Raw genomic sequence first — 20,114 nt, 5'->3', positions numbered from 1 at the left:
ACCTAACCTTAACCTAACCTAGAATCTATATCAAAATAAATATTAACGATTTCTAGTGTCATTTATGTGCCCAAAATAAATTGCGAGCATGTCAGGTAAAAATTGCGGTCCAAAAGGTGAAATCGAAAGATTAGTCTACAAGGGAGTAATATCGAAACATTAATCAATATAAACTATGTATATTCGGTGGTATAGCTCCTTTTGGATTTAGAATACTATCAGATTTTAAAATTCAAGCGATTTATATGAAACTTTTTGCTTCCATTGCCTCCAAAATTCAAAACGAGAGATCAATCTATATGGAGGCTATATTAAGCATGGACCGAGATAAACGAAATGAAGCACAACTATATTTGAAAAGTCAAGCAAATTGGACGAAAATGGGGTAGGAAAACATGCCCTGCACTCGAAAAAAGTTTACTTGGATCCAAAGATTTTGACCTTTCCTTAAGGTTTTTGGTATTGATTCCGAGACAAAGAAGCGGCTTCTTTAAAATAAAGAAATTTTTTAGCGACCTATCTGGCTTCAAATCTAGGACCAATAAAATTAGAATTAGGATACAGATCTCATTTATCAAATTTTCATTCTCTTTTCGCGGTTTATTAATAAAGGTACTCACGTACAAACAAATGCCAGTTGAAAAATCCAAATTATAACGGATACTTCAAATTTAAAAAAATCTTAATTCCGAAAAAAAACTATCCTCAAAATAAGCCTTAGCCTATATTTGAAGCGTTTTCATCTTAAATCTAAAGTTTCAATATTTCAGGTAATTTAAGGACAATTTTATTAAATGTGTTTCTTTAATTTAAGGAAAATTAGCCTTAGTTCAAAGACATGCGACTTTAAAAGAGGGACGCAAATTTACAAAATTTGTGTCCTAAATTTAACGAAAAAAATTTTGAAGCAAAGTTTATAAACTTTATTTTAATTAAAATTTCATTATTTTAAGAAATTTGTCCTTAATATTTTGTAAATTTCGCTTCCTAAAATTTAGGTTGCGTAATCTTTAATATCACGTAAATATTTTTTTCAGAGTAGTATTGAGAATGAAATGAAATGCAGAGTCTACATATTTGAATATTGGAAGAGTTCTCCTTTACTTTTGGAAAATAATCGGCTTGGCCTCCGTTTATTGCATTTTTGCCAAATCTGAGGTAAAATTTAAAAAAATTTTAGGAAACTCAGAACTATTTTGTGGGAAATACTAAATTCGTATTTCAATTTGTGTATAATTCCCCCATAGATATAAGCTGATCCCCCAATTTGATAATTCATATTTTGGAATTGACTCCGAGCCAAAGATGCTGCTACTTTAAAATGAGGGAGCTATTAGTTTAAAAATCCAAATTATATCAGATACTCCAAATCAAAAAATATTTTTTTAATTTCAAAAAACTTTAAACCAAAACCCTCATAATAAGTATTAGCCCATTTTTGAAGCTTTTTTATCTTTAATTTAAAGATTCAACAGCATTGTTAATTGAAACATTACTTCTTTAAATCAAAAATATTTTTCTTTATTGACTTACTTCAAAGACATATGACTTTAATGGATGAACGCAAATTTCAAAGATTCGTGTCCTAAATTTAATGAAAACAATTCCGGAAGCAAAGATTATGAACTTTGTTTCAATTAAAATTTCTTTATTTTAAAGAAATTTGTAGTTAATATTGTACAAATTGCTAATCCTAAAATTTTGGTTGCATAATCTTTCATATTAGGACAATATATTTTTTTCAGCGTAGATGTCAAATAGGAATTTCGGTTTTTGTACCAAGATAATGAACCGTAGGATACCTTATTAATTCTTTGTAAATTTTTTATCTTCAAAAAATCAAGCAATATGTGCCTGAATAAATAAGGAATTTCGCGCCCAATATTTCATATAGAATTTATTTAACAATTCTCTATCATATTAATATGCAAAATTTCAAAGGCAAATATCGATTTTATGGTTCTGGTTATGAATTGTATAATGATAACATTTCACATTAAAATTAATAATCAATTTAGCGATATGATATAGCTAATGACTAATACCACAGAGTCTATTCAATAACGACGATATCAAGGGCAAAAACAAGATATTAGAAATAAAATTGATAGATTGACACAGATAAGATATGGGTTTTCCCAATACCTCCATTGGAAAATAGTTGAAGTAGCTCATGGAATGAACGACTTGGTTTGGTGTTATTCATGTCGGCGCTTACAATGACTACAATGTCACTCTTGAACAAGGAAGTTGCATACGCGGACCCAAATGGAAAGTTTCGTTGAACCTGGTGGTGGAATAAGAAAAGAAGTCTTGAGAATTTTCCCGTTACATTCATCAATATTAAAATTGAAATACATATTTAATGCTGTTTACACTTTTTTTCTAAATCAAATCAAACAATACAACTAAATGCCAAGCTGATTTATTTTAATTTTATTTGGTTGAAGTAAAAATTATTTTATTTGGTCAATTTAAAATTATTATGTGAATCTAGCATAATGAGAAACAATGAAATTCATATTGTAATTTAAAGAGATCGTATAGAATACTATTTGTTTTAATTATTTTTTTATACCCTTCAGCACTACTGTGGTACAGGGTATAATAAGGGTTTGTGCATTTGTATGTAACGCCAAGAAATAGTGGTCATAGACCCATCTTTTAGTATACCGATCGGCTTAGAATTAAATTCTGAGTCGATTTAGCGATGTCCGCCTGTCTGTCTGTCTGTCCGTCTGTCTGTATATGTAATTTTGTGCACAGAGTACAGCTCGCAATTTAAGTCCGATCGTCCTCAAATTTGGCATAGGGCCGTTTCTTGGGACAGAGACAATCGCTATTGGTTTTGGAAAAAATCGGTTCAGATTTAGATATAGCTGCCATATATATTTATCCCCGATTTGGTCATAGTTTGCGTGTTTATCAACCGATTTTCTTGAAATACCGTACATCCAAATATTTTATGAATCTCGAAAATCTTGCAAAATATCAGCCAAATCGGTTCAGATTTAGATATAGCTCCCATATATATCTTTCGTCCGATTTAGACTCATATGACCACAAAGGCCAAAGTTTACTACCGATCTTGGTGAAATTTTGCACAGAGGGTAGACTTGACATTCTCCCAATGCTTGGTAAATTTGATTGAAATCGGTTGAAATTTAGATATAGCTCCCATACGCTGCTCTTCTTGCTTGGACGGCATTTTGACAACTGAAGAATGAATTCCAAAATCAAAATAGGAACAACATTCTACACACACACCTTCAAAATGAGGGGTGTTCAGGTTTTTTAAATGCAAAATTGAAGGAAATACGTCAAGTTTATATTGACCAAATTTTGACCGTATCACCCTTTATGGCCACAAAAACTCTGGCTTTTGCCGTGATTTGCTTCAAATTTTGCACAAGGGGTACGTTTAATAGTATCGTTAAGTGTGTCAAATTTTCTTAAAATCAGATTGTTCAGATTTAGATATAGCTCACATATATATCTTTCGCCCGATTTGGACTTATATGGTCTCAAAAGTCAGAGTTTTTCCTGACTTACTTCAAATTTTGCACAAGCGGTACTTTTAACGATACTATTGTGTGTGCCAAATATGGTCAAAATCGATTCAGATTTTGATATAGCTCCCATATATATCTTTCATCCGATTTGAACTTATATGGCCTCAAAATCCAGGGTTTTGCCGTGATTTGCTTCAAATTTCGCACAAGGAGTACGTTTAGTAGTATCGGTAATTGTGCCAAATTTGGTTGAAATCGGTTCAGATTTAGATATGACCCCCATATATATCTTCCGTCCGATTTGCACTCATATGATCAGGGGGGCCTAGGTTATACTCCCATTTACGTGAAATTTCGCATAGATAGCAGAATTATTATTCTAACTATATATGTCAAATTTAGTCAAAATCGGTTCAGATTATATATAACTCCCATATATACGTACACCAGAGTTGGGGAAATAAGGTAGAATGTTACACATTTTAGACCCATATTCAATGGAAGTTTCCTCCAATTAACTGGATAGCGTTAGCCGATTTAAATTTTAATTCTAGAGATTTTGTAGAAGTAAAAAAAAATTGTCTCCTTTATATAGCTTCCAGCAAATGTGAAGTAGTTGAGATGGTAACACACATTTTGGCCTACATAGGGGTGAAGGGTATAATATAGTCGGCCCCGCCCGACTTTAGACTTTACTTACTTGTTTTAAATTTTTATTTAGTACTTAATGTACTAAATGAATTTGTATTTAGTACTAAATGTATATCACATCACATCCCATTACATGATATCATATCATATCACCTCACATCATACCATATCATATATCATAAATCATATATCATATATCATATATCATATATCATATATCATATATCATATATCATATATCATATATCATATATCATATATCATATATCATATATCATATATCATATATCATATATCATATATCATATATCATATATCATATCATATCATATATCATATCATATATCATATATCATATATCATATATCATATCATATCATATATCATATATCATATATCATATATCATATATCATATATCATATATCATATATCATATATCATATATCATATATCATATATCATATATCATATATCATATATCATATATCATATATCATATATCATATATCATATATCATATATCATATATCATATATCATATATCATATATCATATATCATATATCATATATCATATATCATATATCATATATCATATATCATATATCATATATCATATATCATATATCATATATCATATATCATATATCATATATCATATATCATATATCATATATCATATATCATATATCATATATCATATATCATATATCATATATCATATATCATATATCATATATCATATATCATATATCATATATCATATATCATATATCATATATCATATATCATATATCATATATCATATATCATATATCATATATCATATATCATATATCATATATCATATATCATATATCATATATCATATATCATATATCATATATCATATATCATATATCATATATCATATATCATATATCATATATCATATATCATATATCATATATCATATATCATATATCATATATCATATATCATATATCATATATCATATATCATATATCATATATCATATATCATATATCATATATCATATATCATATATCATATATCATATATCATATATCATATATCATATATCATATATCATATATCATATATCATATATCATATATCATATATCATATATCATATATCATATATCATATATCATATATCATATATCATATATCATATATCATATATCATATATCATATATCATATATCATATATCATATATCATATATCATATATCATATATCATATATCATATATCATATATCATATATCATATATCATATATCATATATCATATATCATATATCATATATCATATATCATATATCATATATCATATCATATCATATCATATCATATCATATCATATCATATCATATCATATCATATCATATCATATCATATCATATCATATCATATCATATCATATCATATCATATCATATCATATCATATCATATCATATCATATCATATCATATCATATCATATCATATCATATCATATCATATCATATCATATCATATCATATCATATCATATCATATCATATCATATCATATCATATCATATCATATCATATCATATCATATCATATCATATCATATCATATCATATCATATCATATCATATCATATCATATCATATCATATCATATCATATTTGTAAAAGAATATTTTATATACACTGAAAAAACAGTGACCCCACCAGGAAAGACAATTATAGTTAATTTTTGAAAAAATAAATTAGTTTTAGAAAATTTTAACAAAACCCTATTAGAAACGTACATGTCACCCCGATGTCACAAAAATAAGTAAATATTTAATTGTCCATAAAGTCAAGAAAATTTTTTCGACATAATTAATTTTTTTTCACTTGTTAAAGAAAATTTTTGAAGGAAAAAATTTAAGTTCAAAATTGCAACAATGTCTTTAGTACCATATGAAGTACATGATGGACTTATTAAATATTGGTAAAATTTACATATTTTAAGAAATTTTGGGGGGGACACGAATTTAGTTAATCTTTATGCTTCACTTGTGTATAATTTTTATACCCTCCACGTTAGGATGGGGGGTATATTAACTTTGTAATTCCGTTTGTAACACATCGAAATATTGCTCTAAGACCCTATAAGTATATATATACAGGGTCGTGGTGAGATTCGTCTGTTAAAACCACACTAACTTCCGAACGAAACAAGCTATCGACTTGAAGCTTGGCAAAAGTAATTGTTATTGATGTAGGTCGGATGGTATTGCAAATGGGTCATATCGGACCACTTTTACGTATAGCCCCCATATAAACCAACCCCCAGATTTGGCTTGCGGAGTCTCTTAGAGAACCAAATTTTGTCTGATCCGGCTGAAATTTGGTATGTGGTGTTAGTATATGGTCTCTAAAAACCATGCTGAAATTGGTCCATAATTATATATAGCCCCCATATAAGCCGATCCTCAGATTTGAACTCCGGAGCCTTTTGGAGGAGAAAAATTCATCCGATCCGGCTGAAATTTGGTACGTGGTGTTAGTATATGGTCTCTAAAAACCATACTGAAATTGGTCCATATCGGTCCATAATTATATATAGCCCCCATATAAGCCGATCCTCAGATTTGACTTCCGAAGCCTTTTGGAGGAGCAAAATTCATCCGATCCGGCTGAAATTTGGTACGTGGTGTTAGTATATGGTATCTAAAAACCATGCTAAAATTGGTTATATATATATAGCTCCCATATAAACCAATCCCCAAATTTGACCTCCGAACACGCTTGCCACTCGAATCAAAATTAATCTACCAAAATTTGGAGAAAATTGTACCAAAAAATCTTCTAAGAAAATTTTGGCAAAATTTTATTTCTATAGAAAATTTTTGCAATATTTTATTTCTGTAAAAAATTTTGGCAACATTTTATTTGTATGGAGAATTTTGTCAAAATATCATTTCTATAGAAAATTTTCCCAAAAAAAATTTTTCTATTGAAAATTTTGCCAATTTTTTTTGTTTTTAATTTTGTCAAAATTTTATTCTATAGAAAAATTTCCCAAAAAATTTTTTCTATAGAAAATTTTGCCATTTTTATACCCACCACCATAGGATGGGGGGTATATTAACTTTGTCATTCCGTTTGTAACACATCGAAATATTGCTCTAAGACCCCATAAAGTATATATATTCTGGGTCGTGGTGAAATTCTGAGTCGATCTGAGCATGTCCGTCCGTCCGTCCGTCCGTCCGTCCGTCCGTCTGTTGAAATCACGCTAACTTCCGAACGAAACAAGCTATCGACTTGAAACTTGGCACAAGTAGTTGTTATTGATGTAGGTCGGATGGTATTGCAAATGGGCCATATCGGTCCACTTTTACGTATAGCCCCCATATAAACGGACCCCAAAATTTGGCTTGCGAGGCCTCTAAGAGAAGCAAATTTCATCCGATCCGGCTGAAATTTGGTACATGGTGTTAGTATATGGTCTCTAACAACCACGCAAAAATTGGTCCACATTGGTCCATAATTATATATAGCCCCCATATAAACCGATCCCCCGATTTGGCTTGCGAGGCCCCTATGAGAAGCAAATTTCATCCGATCCGGCTGAAATTTGGTACATGGTGTTAGTATATGGTCTCTAACAACCATGCAAAAATTGGTCCACATCGGTTCATAATTATATATAGCCCCCATATAAACCGATCACCAGATTTGACCTCCGGAACCTCTTGGAAGACCAAAATTCATCTGATTCAGTTGAAATTTGGTACGTGGTGTTAATATATGGCCTCAAACTCCCATGCAAAAATTGGTCGATATCGGTCCATAATTATATATAGGCCCCATATAAACCGATCCCCAGATTTGACCTCCAGAGCCCCTTGGAAGAGCAAAATTCTTCCCATTCGGTTGAAATTTGGTACGTGATGTTAGTATATGGTATCCAACAACCATGCAGGAATAAGAAGTTTTAAGATACCACAACCCAAGTAATTCGATTGTGGATGACAGTCTTTCGTAGAAGTTTCTACGCAATCCATGGTGGTGGGTACATAAGATTCGGCCTGGCCGAACTTGCGGCCGTATATACTTGTTTTTTTTAATTTTGTCAAAATTTTATTCTGAAAAAATTTGTCAAAATTTTATTCTATAGAAAATTTTGTCAAAATTTTATTTGTGTAGAAAATTGTGTAAAAATTTTATTTCTATAGAAAATTTTTAGAGAGGAATATTTTGCAAAATCTACCAAGACATCAAGAATTCTACCAAACAGTAAAAAATCTACAATTTTTGGTAGAAATCTACCAACTGTGCCTCTGATACCTCTTGGAGGAGTAAAATTCATCCGAATCGGTTGAAGTTTGGTACATTGTGCTAGTATGGACCTGCCAAAATTGGTCCATATCGGTCTATAGTTACATGTCCCCAGATATACCGATCCCCAATCACACAAAAATTTGTCCATATCGGTCCATAAGTATATAGCCCCCATATAAAGCGACCCTCATATTTCAATTCTGGCTCTCTAATTAGCGCGCAAAAGTTGATATCGGTTCGTAATAATTTGTACACTTTTCCTATATATACCGGTCAAGAACTGAATTATATAAGTAGTTGTTACGAATTAATTTGAATTTTTAAATGTAACGTATTTTTAACGATGATTTTGATTTATTTGAATACTTATGAGTTAATCTATTAGTGAACTATTTATATGTTACTTTTCTTTGCGTCTGCGTTAATACGCGCTTGAATCGATTTCATTTATGTATCTATTTGACGTTTAAAAGCAACCCTGTGCATCGCGCGATTTTCCGGCGTCAATTGAGTATTGTTAGCAAAGCTGTCGTGAATGCACAAGGGATAGAGTAAAGTAAGAATTAATTTTTACGCTTTTTAAGTTCTTTATTGTAAGCTATTATACGTTGTAGATAATAAAACCAATAAATACATCATATAATTTACAATACTGAATCCACCGATTATTTATTGCGGTTTGGTGTTCTTGGACGAATGCAGCTGTTCCACCTTATGTACTTTATGGTGTGAAAGTTTTATTATTACTCCCCGTAGAAACTCGCCGATTTAATTGGCAACAGTAGTTAATCGGCCTTTTTTGGTCTGTTAAGAAGGTTTAAAATACCTCGGCAAGTGTTACCGGAACCCAACCCAGTCGAACATGCAGTTAACTTCAAACTAAATGAAAGCTAGCTATTTCTCAAGTATTAGTGGGTGACTTTTGGATTGAATTTATATAGATTCAACTAACTATTTTAACATGGCGATATCATAGGAAGTAGTCGATTGTCCAAATTTGCACTACTTTCAATTAGCTTTAAGTTAGTTACCAATACGTTAACTTAAAGTTAACAGGTTGGCTGGTCTGACACATAGATGGTACCAACCTTCAAATGATTCGTGTCAAAATTTGACGTCTGTAAGTCAATTAGTTTGTGAGATAGAGCGTCTTTTGTGAAGCAACTTTTGTTATTGTGAAAAAAAATAGAAAAAAATGAATTTCGTGTTTTGATAAAATACTGTTTTCTGAAGGGAAAAAATACGATGGAAGCAAAAACTTGGCTTGATAATGAGTTTCCGGACTCTGCCCTGGGAAATCAACAATAATTGATTGGTATGCAAAATTCAAGCGGGGTGAAATGAGCACGGAGGACGGTGAACGCAGTGGACGCCCGAAAGAGGTGGTTACCGACGAAAAAATCCACAAAATGATTTTGAATGACCGTAAAATTAAGTTGATCGAGATAGCAGAGGCCTTAAAGATATCTAAGAAACGTGTTGGTCATATCATTCATCAATATTTGGATATGCGGAAGTTCTATGCAAAATGGGTGCCGCGCGAGCTCACATTTGACCAAAAACAACAACGTGTTTATGATTCTGAGCTGTTAACTCGTAATACACGAGTTTTTCCGTCGATATGTGACAATGGATGAAACATGGCTCCATCACTACACTCCTGAGTCCAATCGACAGTCGGCTGAGTGGACAGCGACCGGTGAACCGTCTCCGAAGCGTGGAAAGACTCAAAAGTCCGTTGGCAAAGTAATGGCCTCTGTTTTTTGGGATGCACATGGAATAATTTTTATCGATTATCTTGAGAAGGGAAAAACCATAAACAGTGACTACTATATGGCGTTATTGGAGCGTTTGAAGGTCGAAATCGCGGCAAAACGGTCCCATATGAAGAAGAAAAAAGTGTTGTTCCACCAAGACAACGCACCGTGCCACAAGTCATTGAGAACGATGGCAAAAATTCATGAATTGGGCTTCGAATTGCTTCCCCACCCACCGTATTCTCCAGATCTGACCCCCAGCGACTTTTTCTTGTTCTCAGACCTCAAAAGGATGCTCGCAGGGAAAAAATTTGGCTGCAATGAAGAGGTGATCGCCGAAACTGAGGCTTATTTTGAGGCAAAACCGAAGGAGTACTACCAGAATGGTATCAAAAAATTGGAAGGTCGTTATAATCATTGTATCGCTCTTGAAGGGAACTGTGTTGAACAATAAAAACGAATTTTGACAAAAAAATGTGTTTTTCTTTGTTAGACCGTGGACTTATCAGCCAACATGTTAGTTAGTTTTCAATCAAAGAAAAGTTAGTTAATTAAAAGTTGTCACTAAAATCAATATTTTTTATCGTACTACAATAAAAGATGGTTCAAAAATTTATATTTTCATAAAACAAAAATTTATTCATATAACAATTTAATAAGAAATTTCAAAATATAACAATACAGTTTTTCGGGAATACTGGAGCCTTTCTTTTTTAAAAGGCCTTCTCAAATGTCGTTTGCTAACACCCTTCGTGTTCTTTTGGAAGAAATATTCAAACAGCCAAACACAATAATAATTTTGTTATTAAAACACTTTATACTTTTTTAGTAATTCTCTATTTTAAGAAACAATTTTTCAACGAAGCGATAGCACGCGGTATTGTTTACTAATGAACTGCCAAATGAGTTTACAAAAAACGACGCTGTCTGCAATCGGAAGGCATCGGTTGCCGTTAGCGAAGTGTTGTATACACTTTTGTTAATGTAATTTCTGCATTGCATAGTAGTTAGCTTAAACTTGGTCTATACAAGCGAACTTAAAGTTAGTGTTTTTGGTGGTAGTCAGCTACTCATTTGACGATAGGGAAGTAATTCGATTGTGAATGAGAGTCTTTAATATAAGTTTTTACGCAATCCATTGTGGAGGGCAGGGCTGTGGAGCCGGAGTCGGAGTCGGAAAAATTTTGCTCGACTCCGACAAAAATTTTTCCAAAATTGTATGCTCACTGATACTCACTGCTAAGTCGAAAACTTGTAGAAATGACTCAAATTTTTCAATGAATGAATCATAAATACATTTTTGCGAATTTGTCTAAACAATTATAAATATTTACCAAATATTGCCCAAGATTTTGTAGAAGTCTGATGTGAGATTTTATCAAAATGTAGATCTAAATACAAAGTTGTGCAGAGTATATTATAATCGGCCCGCCCGACTTTAGACTTTCCTTGCATTTTTATTATACCCACCACCATAGAATGGTGACGGGGGTATAATAAGTTTGTCATTCCGTTTGTAACGCATCGAAATATCGATTTCCGACTATATAAAGTATATATATTCTTGATCAGGGAGAAATTCTAAGACGATATAACGATGTCCGTCTGTCCGTCTGTCTGTCTGTCTGTCTGTCTGTCTGTCTGTTGTAATCACGCTACAGACTTCAATAATGAAGCAATCGTGCTGAAATTTTGCACAAGCTCGTCTTTTGTCTGCAGGCAGGTCAAGTTCGAAGATGGGCTATATCGGTCCAGGTTTTGATATAGTCCCCATATAAACCGACCTCCCGATTTGGGGTCTTGGGCTTATAGAAGTCGTAGTTTTTATCCAATTTGCCTGAAATTTGAAATCTGGAGGTATTTTATGCCCATAAAGAGATGTGCCAAAAATGGTGAGTATCGGTCCACGTTTTGGTATAGCCCCCATATAGACCGATCTCCCGATTTTACTTCTTGGGCTTATAGAAACCGCAGTTTTTATTCAATTTACCTGAAATTTGAAATCTAGAGGTATTGTAGGACCACAAATACGTGTGCCAAAAATTGTGAGTATCGGTCCATATTTTGGTATAGCCCCCATATAGACCGATCTCCCGATTTTACTTCTTGGGCTTATAGAAAACGCAGTTTTTATTCAATTTACCTGAAATTGGAAATCTAGAGGTATTGTAGGACCACAAATACGTGTGCCAAAAATTGTGAGTATCGGTCCATATTTTGGTATAGCCCCCATATAGACCGATCTCCCGATTTTACTTCTTGGGTTTATAGAAACCGCAGTTTTTATTCAATTTATCTGAAATTGGAAATCTAGAAGTATTGTAGGACCACAAATATGTGTGCCAAAAATTGTGAGTATCGGTCCGTATTTTGGTATAGCCCCCATATAGACCGATCTCCCGATTTTACTTCTTGGGCTTATAGAAACCGCAGTTTTTATTCAATTTACCTGAAATTGGAAATCTAGAGGTATTGTAGGACCACAAATACGTGTGCCAAAAATTGTGAGTATCGGTCCATATTTTGGGAGAGCCCCCATATAGACCGATCTCCCGATTTGGGGTCTTGGGCTTATAGAAACCGTAGTTTTTATCCAATTTGTCTGAAATTGGAACTCTAGAGATATTTTAGGTCCATAAAGAGGTGTGCCGAAAATGGTGAGTATCGATCCATATTTTGGTATAGCCCCCATATAGACCGATTTCCCAATTTTACTTCTTGGGCTTCTAGAATCCGAAGTTTTTATCCTTTTTGCCTGAAATTGGAAATCTAGACGTATTTTCGGGTCACAAAGAGGTGTGCCAAAAATGGTGAGTATCGGTCCATATTTTAGTATAGCCCCCATAAGAACGATCTCCCGATTTAACTCCTTGGGTTTCTAGAAACCGTAGTTTTTATCTGATATGCCTGAAATTGTAAATATTCTGGTATTTTAGGCTCACAAAAACGTGTATCGGATTAAGTTTTTATCGGTCCATTTGGTAATGCCTCCATATAGACCGACTTCACTTCTTGAGGGTGTAGAAGGCGCACTGATCATGAAAATTGTTTGAAACTCAATGTAAAATTTCCAGATTTTGACTTCTACAGATTTAAGATTTCAAATCAAGACGTTATTTTATAATTTTCTTGCACACTTACAAGAGATGTTAATGATTCCTCTAAACCTCAAACAAAAATGGTTCTTATAAATCCAGAATTTGATATAGTCCTCATAGGTGAAATCTTTAAATTTATCTTCGGGTTGTGTCCTCAAGCCCTCCTGAAATTTCAAAGGAAACCCTAATATTTGGTTCATGGTGGTGGGTATTTAAGATTCGGCCCGGCCGAACTTACTGCTGTATATACTTGTTTTTTGTTAAAATTGTGTTACGTCCCATAATTTAAAGTACATAGATTTTGTAGAAGTATATACAATTTTGTCTAAATCGATTCAGATTCAAATTCATGCATATGGGAATATAAACCTTTATATAGCTCGCAACAAATTTAAAGGATTTGAGATAGTATCAATAATTTTGGCCCACAAATAAAGGGTGGTTAAATTGTAAGGGCCGATGTTGAATGTGAACCACACCTAAACGCCAAGTTTTTTTCCGAATTTTATTTGACATTTCTCTATTTCAGACTTACTCAATTTGAACCATGGAGATATGCACAATCCAAGAACGTGTTAAATGGTTCCAAGAAATGGCAATTTTCGAAGAAAATCATCTTCAGTGCTGAGACACATTTTCACCTCAGTGGATTCGTCAGTAAACAGAATTGCCGCATTTGGGCGAATGAGAATCCAAGAGTGATTATCGAAAAACCAATGCACCCACAAAGAGGGATTGTTTGGTGCGGTTTATGGGCTGACCGGCTCATCGGGCCGTATTTTTTCCAAAATGAGGCCGGTCAGGCAGTTACTGTGTTCGCTATCGTGAGACGATAACGAACTTTTTATGCCCCGAATTGGAAGATATGGATGTGGACCATATGTGGTTTCAGCAGGACGGTGCCACTTGCCACACAGCTAACGAAACAATGGCTCTTTTGCGCAACAAATTCAATGGCCGTGTTATCTCACGTAATGGCGATGTCAATTGGCCGCCAAGATCATGTGATTTGACACCGTTCGACTATTTTCTTTGGGGTTATTTGAAAGAAAAGTGTACGTCGATAAGCCAGCAACAATTCAAGAGCTAAAGGATGAGATAATTCGGCACATTAACGGCATAGAACCTCCATTATGCCACAGCGTCATCGAAAATTTGGACTATTTTCTTTGGGGTTATTTGAAAGAAAAGGTGTACGTCGATAAGCCAGCAACAATTCAAGAGCTAAAGGATGAGATAATTCGGCACATTAACGGCATAGAACCTCCATTATGCCTCAGCGTCATCGAAAATTTGGACCATCGGATGCAGGTGTGCCACCGAGGTCGCGGCGCCCATTTGGCTGATAATTTGTTCCATACATAATTAAGTAATACCAATATATCATAATAAAATTAAATTACAATAATTTCGTTAATATTTATTTATAAAAAAGATCGACCTTATTGTATCTTCGTTTTTTATATGATTTCTAGAATTTCTAGTCAGGCTTTCAAGGTCATGAGTATATGCAAAAAAAAATTATTTATTTCATATTTTTATCCTACGTTTCGATGGGGATTTCCATCTTCCTCAGGGATTTACTTTATTGAAATATTTAATCTTTCGTCATATTGTATAAATTATTATTCTAAGTGTAACGTCACTATTACAACACAACATTAAACACAAATTTTAAATAATTGTACAAATAATCCGAAAGTTAACTTAAGTTATCACAGTTGTTGTTTCTTATGGCTACGATCATAGTTTTTTACTTCAAACTATGATCGTAGACTTACGGTACCCCCACAATAGAACTACAAATTAGTGGTATTAAAATGAGATTTAGTTATATTACCCGGAGTCGACTCCGGAGTCGAGCTGATGAAAAATGCTGGAGTTGGAGTCGGAGTCGGAGTCGAGCAAAATTGGCTCGACTCCACAGCCATGGTGGAGGGTACATAAGATTCGGACTGGACAAACTTACGGCCGTATACGCTTGTTTCCTCTGTTTTAGATAATAGTTAAATTACGTACGCAAAAAAATTACTAAAAACATGGAAACTTTCTTAAACCGTAATAATTCCATGAACTAAAATAGAATGAAATCGGCTTTAGTGCAATATAGTGTTCACTTTTTTATAGACTGTCGAAACTTTTTTTAACTGAGGTCCCATGGTATCTACTATCAATTATTCTTTGCGGTCGCAATACAAACCTTGAACATTTTCTTAATGATCATAGAAACGATATTTAACGCCACAGTAAATTTAAAATATTCAGACTACGGTTTATCAACCTAAATTGAATCATAACCGTTCACATATAATAAGAATTAATGAACGATAGCTGTTTATCGCTGGTGCTCAAAATTCAATTTTTTGAATTACAAATCTCTTTATGGTGTTATTTTCCGATAAAATTTAAACTTTTGAAAAAGTGGCACAAAATCGGAAAAGTATTTAAGTGCCACAAAAAAGTGGCAACTGCCAAAAAAAAACAGTGTCAAATTTTCCACTAAGTTGGCATAACGGTAACGCTGGTAGTAGATAAAGGAATAATTTTACGAAAAGACTGGAAAACGAATACAATAAAAACGATGAAAATTTTAAATTTTAAAACAAAATACATTGATATCGACAAAATACACCAAATGTGAGTAGACAGTATCGAAGACAACGTACTATATTTTTGTGATATATGTATAAAGTATTTAAATATGATGTGTGAGAAATAAATAATGACATTTCCAATGATTCAAGATATTAACATAGACAATTCGATTAAATTCAAGTTGAACCAATTAGGTTAAAGAGTTTTATGATTTGCATATATTACAAGTGCTCATGTATGTAAAATAGTGTTGGCAATGCGATGAAAATGATGCGTTGCCGTTTGAAGCCAACAAATATTGCGATGGGAATAATGATCACAATTAAAACAAACACGCATAAATACAAGCACAGCGAAACAGGAAGAGCATTCATAATGGAAATTTGGAAGAAGAACGCACCTTTTATTTTCTTTTGTGTCCATTGGAAATTCCATAACATTAAATATTCACATAAATTGGTAAAATATTCACACGTTTGGCAACTAATGACCGATGGTGAAGATGGTGATGATGGTCGTTTTTTATCAATGTTGCTGATGTTGTGGTCGCCGTTTCTTTATCGTTTTGCACTAATTATCCTGGTTTGTTTTTAATAAATTGGACCAAATATTTAGTTTTTCAGACTGTTTTTAGTTCAATTAAATACAGAGACTGGAATTGTAAATGGCTCTCAATTTTTATATCATGATTACACACAGGCACTTGGCAAATATATAAGGGTCACTAGCGTATTTATAGTTCTTAGCAGTTTAGCAAAGACACGAATCGAGCACACACACAAATTTTCAGACTCAATCACGAAATTAATTGATCCAATTAATGTTTTAATTGAAACTCTTCAAACTGTATTTGGTTCACTTAACTACAGTCTAATTGGTGGGAAATGTAAATGGGTCTCAGTTTTTATATCATGATTACACACAGACCCAGGGCAAATATATTAGGCTCACTATGATATTCATAGTTCTTAGCAGGTTAGGAAAAACACAAGTGGAACACAGAAAACAATATCACCAAAATATTTCCAACTAAAAAGTTTATTCAAGTTGAAAAATAGTCAATTAAAAAATTAATTTTTAATCAAATAAAGTGAGTTAAAAAATTATTGAAAGTTTTTAAGCTTTTATTTAAAATATTAATAATCCCAATTAATAATATAAAAAAAAATTTTCCAACACGGAAAAAACAGTGAACCCACCAGGAAGAAAAATTTTGGTTAATATAAGAAAATTTGGATTATTTTTTGTAAAATTTTAACTAAACAGTATTACAAACGTCGACGATATCACAAAAATAAGTACATATTTTTCAACAAATTCAAGAAAATTTCATAGACATAATTAATTTTTTTCACTTGTTAAAGTAAGTTTTGTAGTTTGAAGGAAAAAAATTAAGTTCAAAATTGCAAGAATGTCTTTAGTGCCATACGAATTTCACGATGAGCACACTTGTAGTAAAATGTACAAATTTAAAAAAATAACTAGAACTATTTTGGAAGAAGTACGAATTTAGTAAATCTTTATGCTTCATTTGTGTATCATTTTTTCCCACTAACTAACTGACGTACGCAAAAAATCAATAGAATGAAAGAAACTTTTTCCAAACATAATAATTCCATGAACTAAAATAATAATTCCATGAAATAAAGTTAAATTGGCTTTAGTGAAATAGAGGGTTCCCTTTTTATACCCTCCACCATAGGATGGGGGTATATTAACTTTGTCATTCCGTTTGTAACACATCGAAATATTGCTCTAAGACCCCATAAAGTATATATATTCTGGGTCGTGGTGAAATTCTGAGTCGATCTGAGCATGTCCGTCCGTCCGTCCGTCTGTTGAAAGCACGCTAACTTCCGAACGAAACAAGCTATCGACTTGAAACTTGGCACAAGTAGTTGTTATTGATGTATGTCGGATGGTATTGCAAATAGGCCATATCGGTCCACTTTTACGTATAGCCCCCATATAAACGGACCCCCAGAATTGGCTTGCGATTGCTCTAAGAGAAGCAAATTTCATCCGATCCGGCTGAAATTTGGTACATGGTGTTAGTATATGGTCTCTAACAACCATGCAAAAATTGGTCCATATCGGTCCACTTTTACGTATAGGCCCCATATAAACGGACCCCCAAATTTGGTTTGCGATTGCTCTAAGAGAAGCAAATTTCATCCGATCCGGATGAAATTTGGTACATGGTGTTAGTATATGGTCTCTAACAACCATGCAAAAATTGGTCCATATCGGTACACTTTTACGTATAGCCCCCATATAAACGGACCCCCAAATTTGGTTTGCGATTGCTCTAAGAGAAGCAAATTTCATCCGATCCGGCTGAAATTTGGTACATGGTGTTAGTATATGGCCTCTAACAGCCATGCAAAAATTGGTCCATATCGGTCCATAATTACATATAGCCCCCATATAAACCGATCCCCCGATTTGGCTTGCAGTGCCTCTAAGAGAACCAAATTTCATCCGATCCGGCTGAAATTTGGCACGTGGTGTTAGTATATTGTCTCTAACAAGCATGCCAAAATTGGTCCATATCGGTCCATAATTATATATAGCCCCCATATAAATCGATCCCCAGATTTGTCCTCCGGAGCCTCTTGGAGGAGCAAAATTCATTCTATCCGGTTGAAATTTGGAACATGGAGTTAGAATGTGGTCTCTAACAAACACGCAAGAATTGGTCCATATCGGTCCATAATTATATAAAGCCCCCATATAAACCGTTCCCAGATTTGATCTCCGGAGCCTCTTGGAGGAGCAAAATTCATCCGGTTGAAATTTGCACCGTGGTGTTAGTATAAGGCCGCTAATCAGACGTTATATATAGCCAATCCCCAATCACACAAAAATTGGTCCATATCGGTTCATAATCATGGTTGCCACTCGAGCCAAAAATAATCTACCAGTAGAAGTTTCTACGCAATCCATGGTGGAGGGTACATAAGCTTCGGCCTGGCCGAATTACGGCCGTATATACTTGTTTTTTAATGACTTAAAAATATAATTGAAACAATTTGATTTATTTTGTTTCTTATTCGATTTTTTTCAGTTTAAATAAAATTCTTTATTTTGCCAAGCCAGAGATCTATTTGAGTGCAATAGCGAAAGCTGACGAGAACAGTGATGCTCTAATAAGAATTTTGTGTATAGTGATTGACTTATATAGGGTGATTCTTTTGAGGTTAGGATTTTCATGCATTAGTATTTGACAGATCACGTGGGATTTCAGACATGGTGTCAAAGAGAAAGATGCTCAGTATGCTTTGACATTTCATCATGAATAGACTTACTAACGAGCCACAACGTCGAATTTTCAGTGAATGGGCCCTAGAAAAGTTGGCAGAAAATCCGCTTTTTTATCGACAAATTTTGTTCAGCGATGAGGCTCATTTCTGGTTGAATGGCTACGTAAATAAGCAAAATTGCCGCATTTGGAGTGAAGAGCAACCAGAAGCCGTTCAAGAACTGCCCATGCATCCCGAAAAATGCACTGTTTGGTGTGGTTTGTACGCTGGTGGAATCATTGGACCGTATTTTTTCAAAGATGCTGTTGGACGCAACGTTACGCTATCGTTCGATGCTAACAAACTTTTTGTTGCCAAAAATGGAAGAACTGAACTTGGTTGACATGTGGTTTCAACAAGATGGCGCTACATGCCACACAGCTCGCGATTCTATGGCCATTTTGAGGGAAAACTTCGGAGAACAATTCATCTCAAGAAATGGACCGGTAAGTTGGCCACCAAGATCATGCGATTTGACGCCTTTAGACTATTTTTTGTGGGGCTACGTCAAGTCTAAAGTCTACAGAAATAAGCCAGCAACTATTCCAGCTTTGGAAGACAACATTTCCGAAGAAATTCGGGCTATTCCGGCCGAAATGCTCGAAAAAGTTGCCCAAAATTGGACTTTCCGAATGGACCACCTAAGACGCAGCCGCGGTCAACATTTAAATGAAATTATCTTCAAAAAGTAAATGTCATGGACCAATCTAACGTTTCAAATAAAGAACCGATGAGATTTTGCAAATTTTATGCGTTTTTTTTTTTAAAAAAGTTATCAAGCTCTTAACAAATCACCCTTTATAACAGGTTGGCTGATAAGTCCCCGGTCTAACAAAGAAGAACACATTTTGTTGTCAAAATTAGTTTTTATTATTCAACATAGTTCCCT

The 20,114-nt window shown here is 33.5% G+C and overlaps 1 protein-coding gene across 10 annotated transcripts in view; it reads right to left on the bottom strand.

Moving 5' to 3' along the window:
- The window catches only part of fry (microtubule binding protein furry), a 289,484-nt gene that overhangs the window by 235,712 nt on the left and 33,658 nt on the right, over positions 1-20,114 (bottom strand). For 9 of the 10 annotated variants that reach the window (XM_075304474.1, XM_075304479.1, XM_075304477.1 and 6 more), the window contains exon 2: positions 16,324-16,575. The exons of the other annotated variant lie outside the window; for it this stretch is intronic. In XM_075304474.1, the coding sequence (XP_075160589.1) occupies positions 16,324-16,363 (40 nt within the window). In that variant the 5' untranslated portion in view covers positions 16,364-16,575. The remainder of the gene's footprint in view (positions 1-16,323; positions 16,576-20,114) is intronic. 10 annotated transcript variants of the gene reach the window in all.

Source organism: Haematobia irritans, chromosome 4, assembly GCF_050003625.1.
Source record: "Haematobia irritans isolate KBUSLIRL chromosome 4, ASM5000362v1, whole genome shotgun sequence".
NCBI lineage: Eukaryota > Metazoa > Arthropoda > Insecta > Diptera > Muscidae > Haematobia > Haematobia irritans.
Note: the sequence above shows the minus strand (reverse complement) of the source record. Positions and strands in the feature narration are given on the sequence as shown.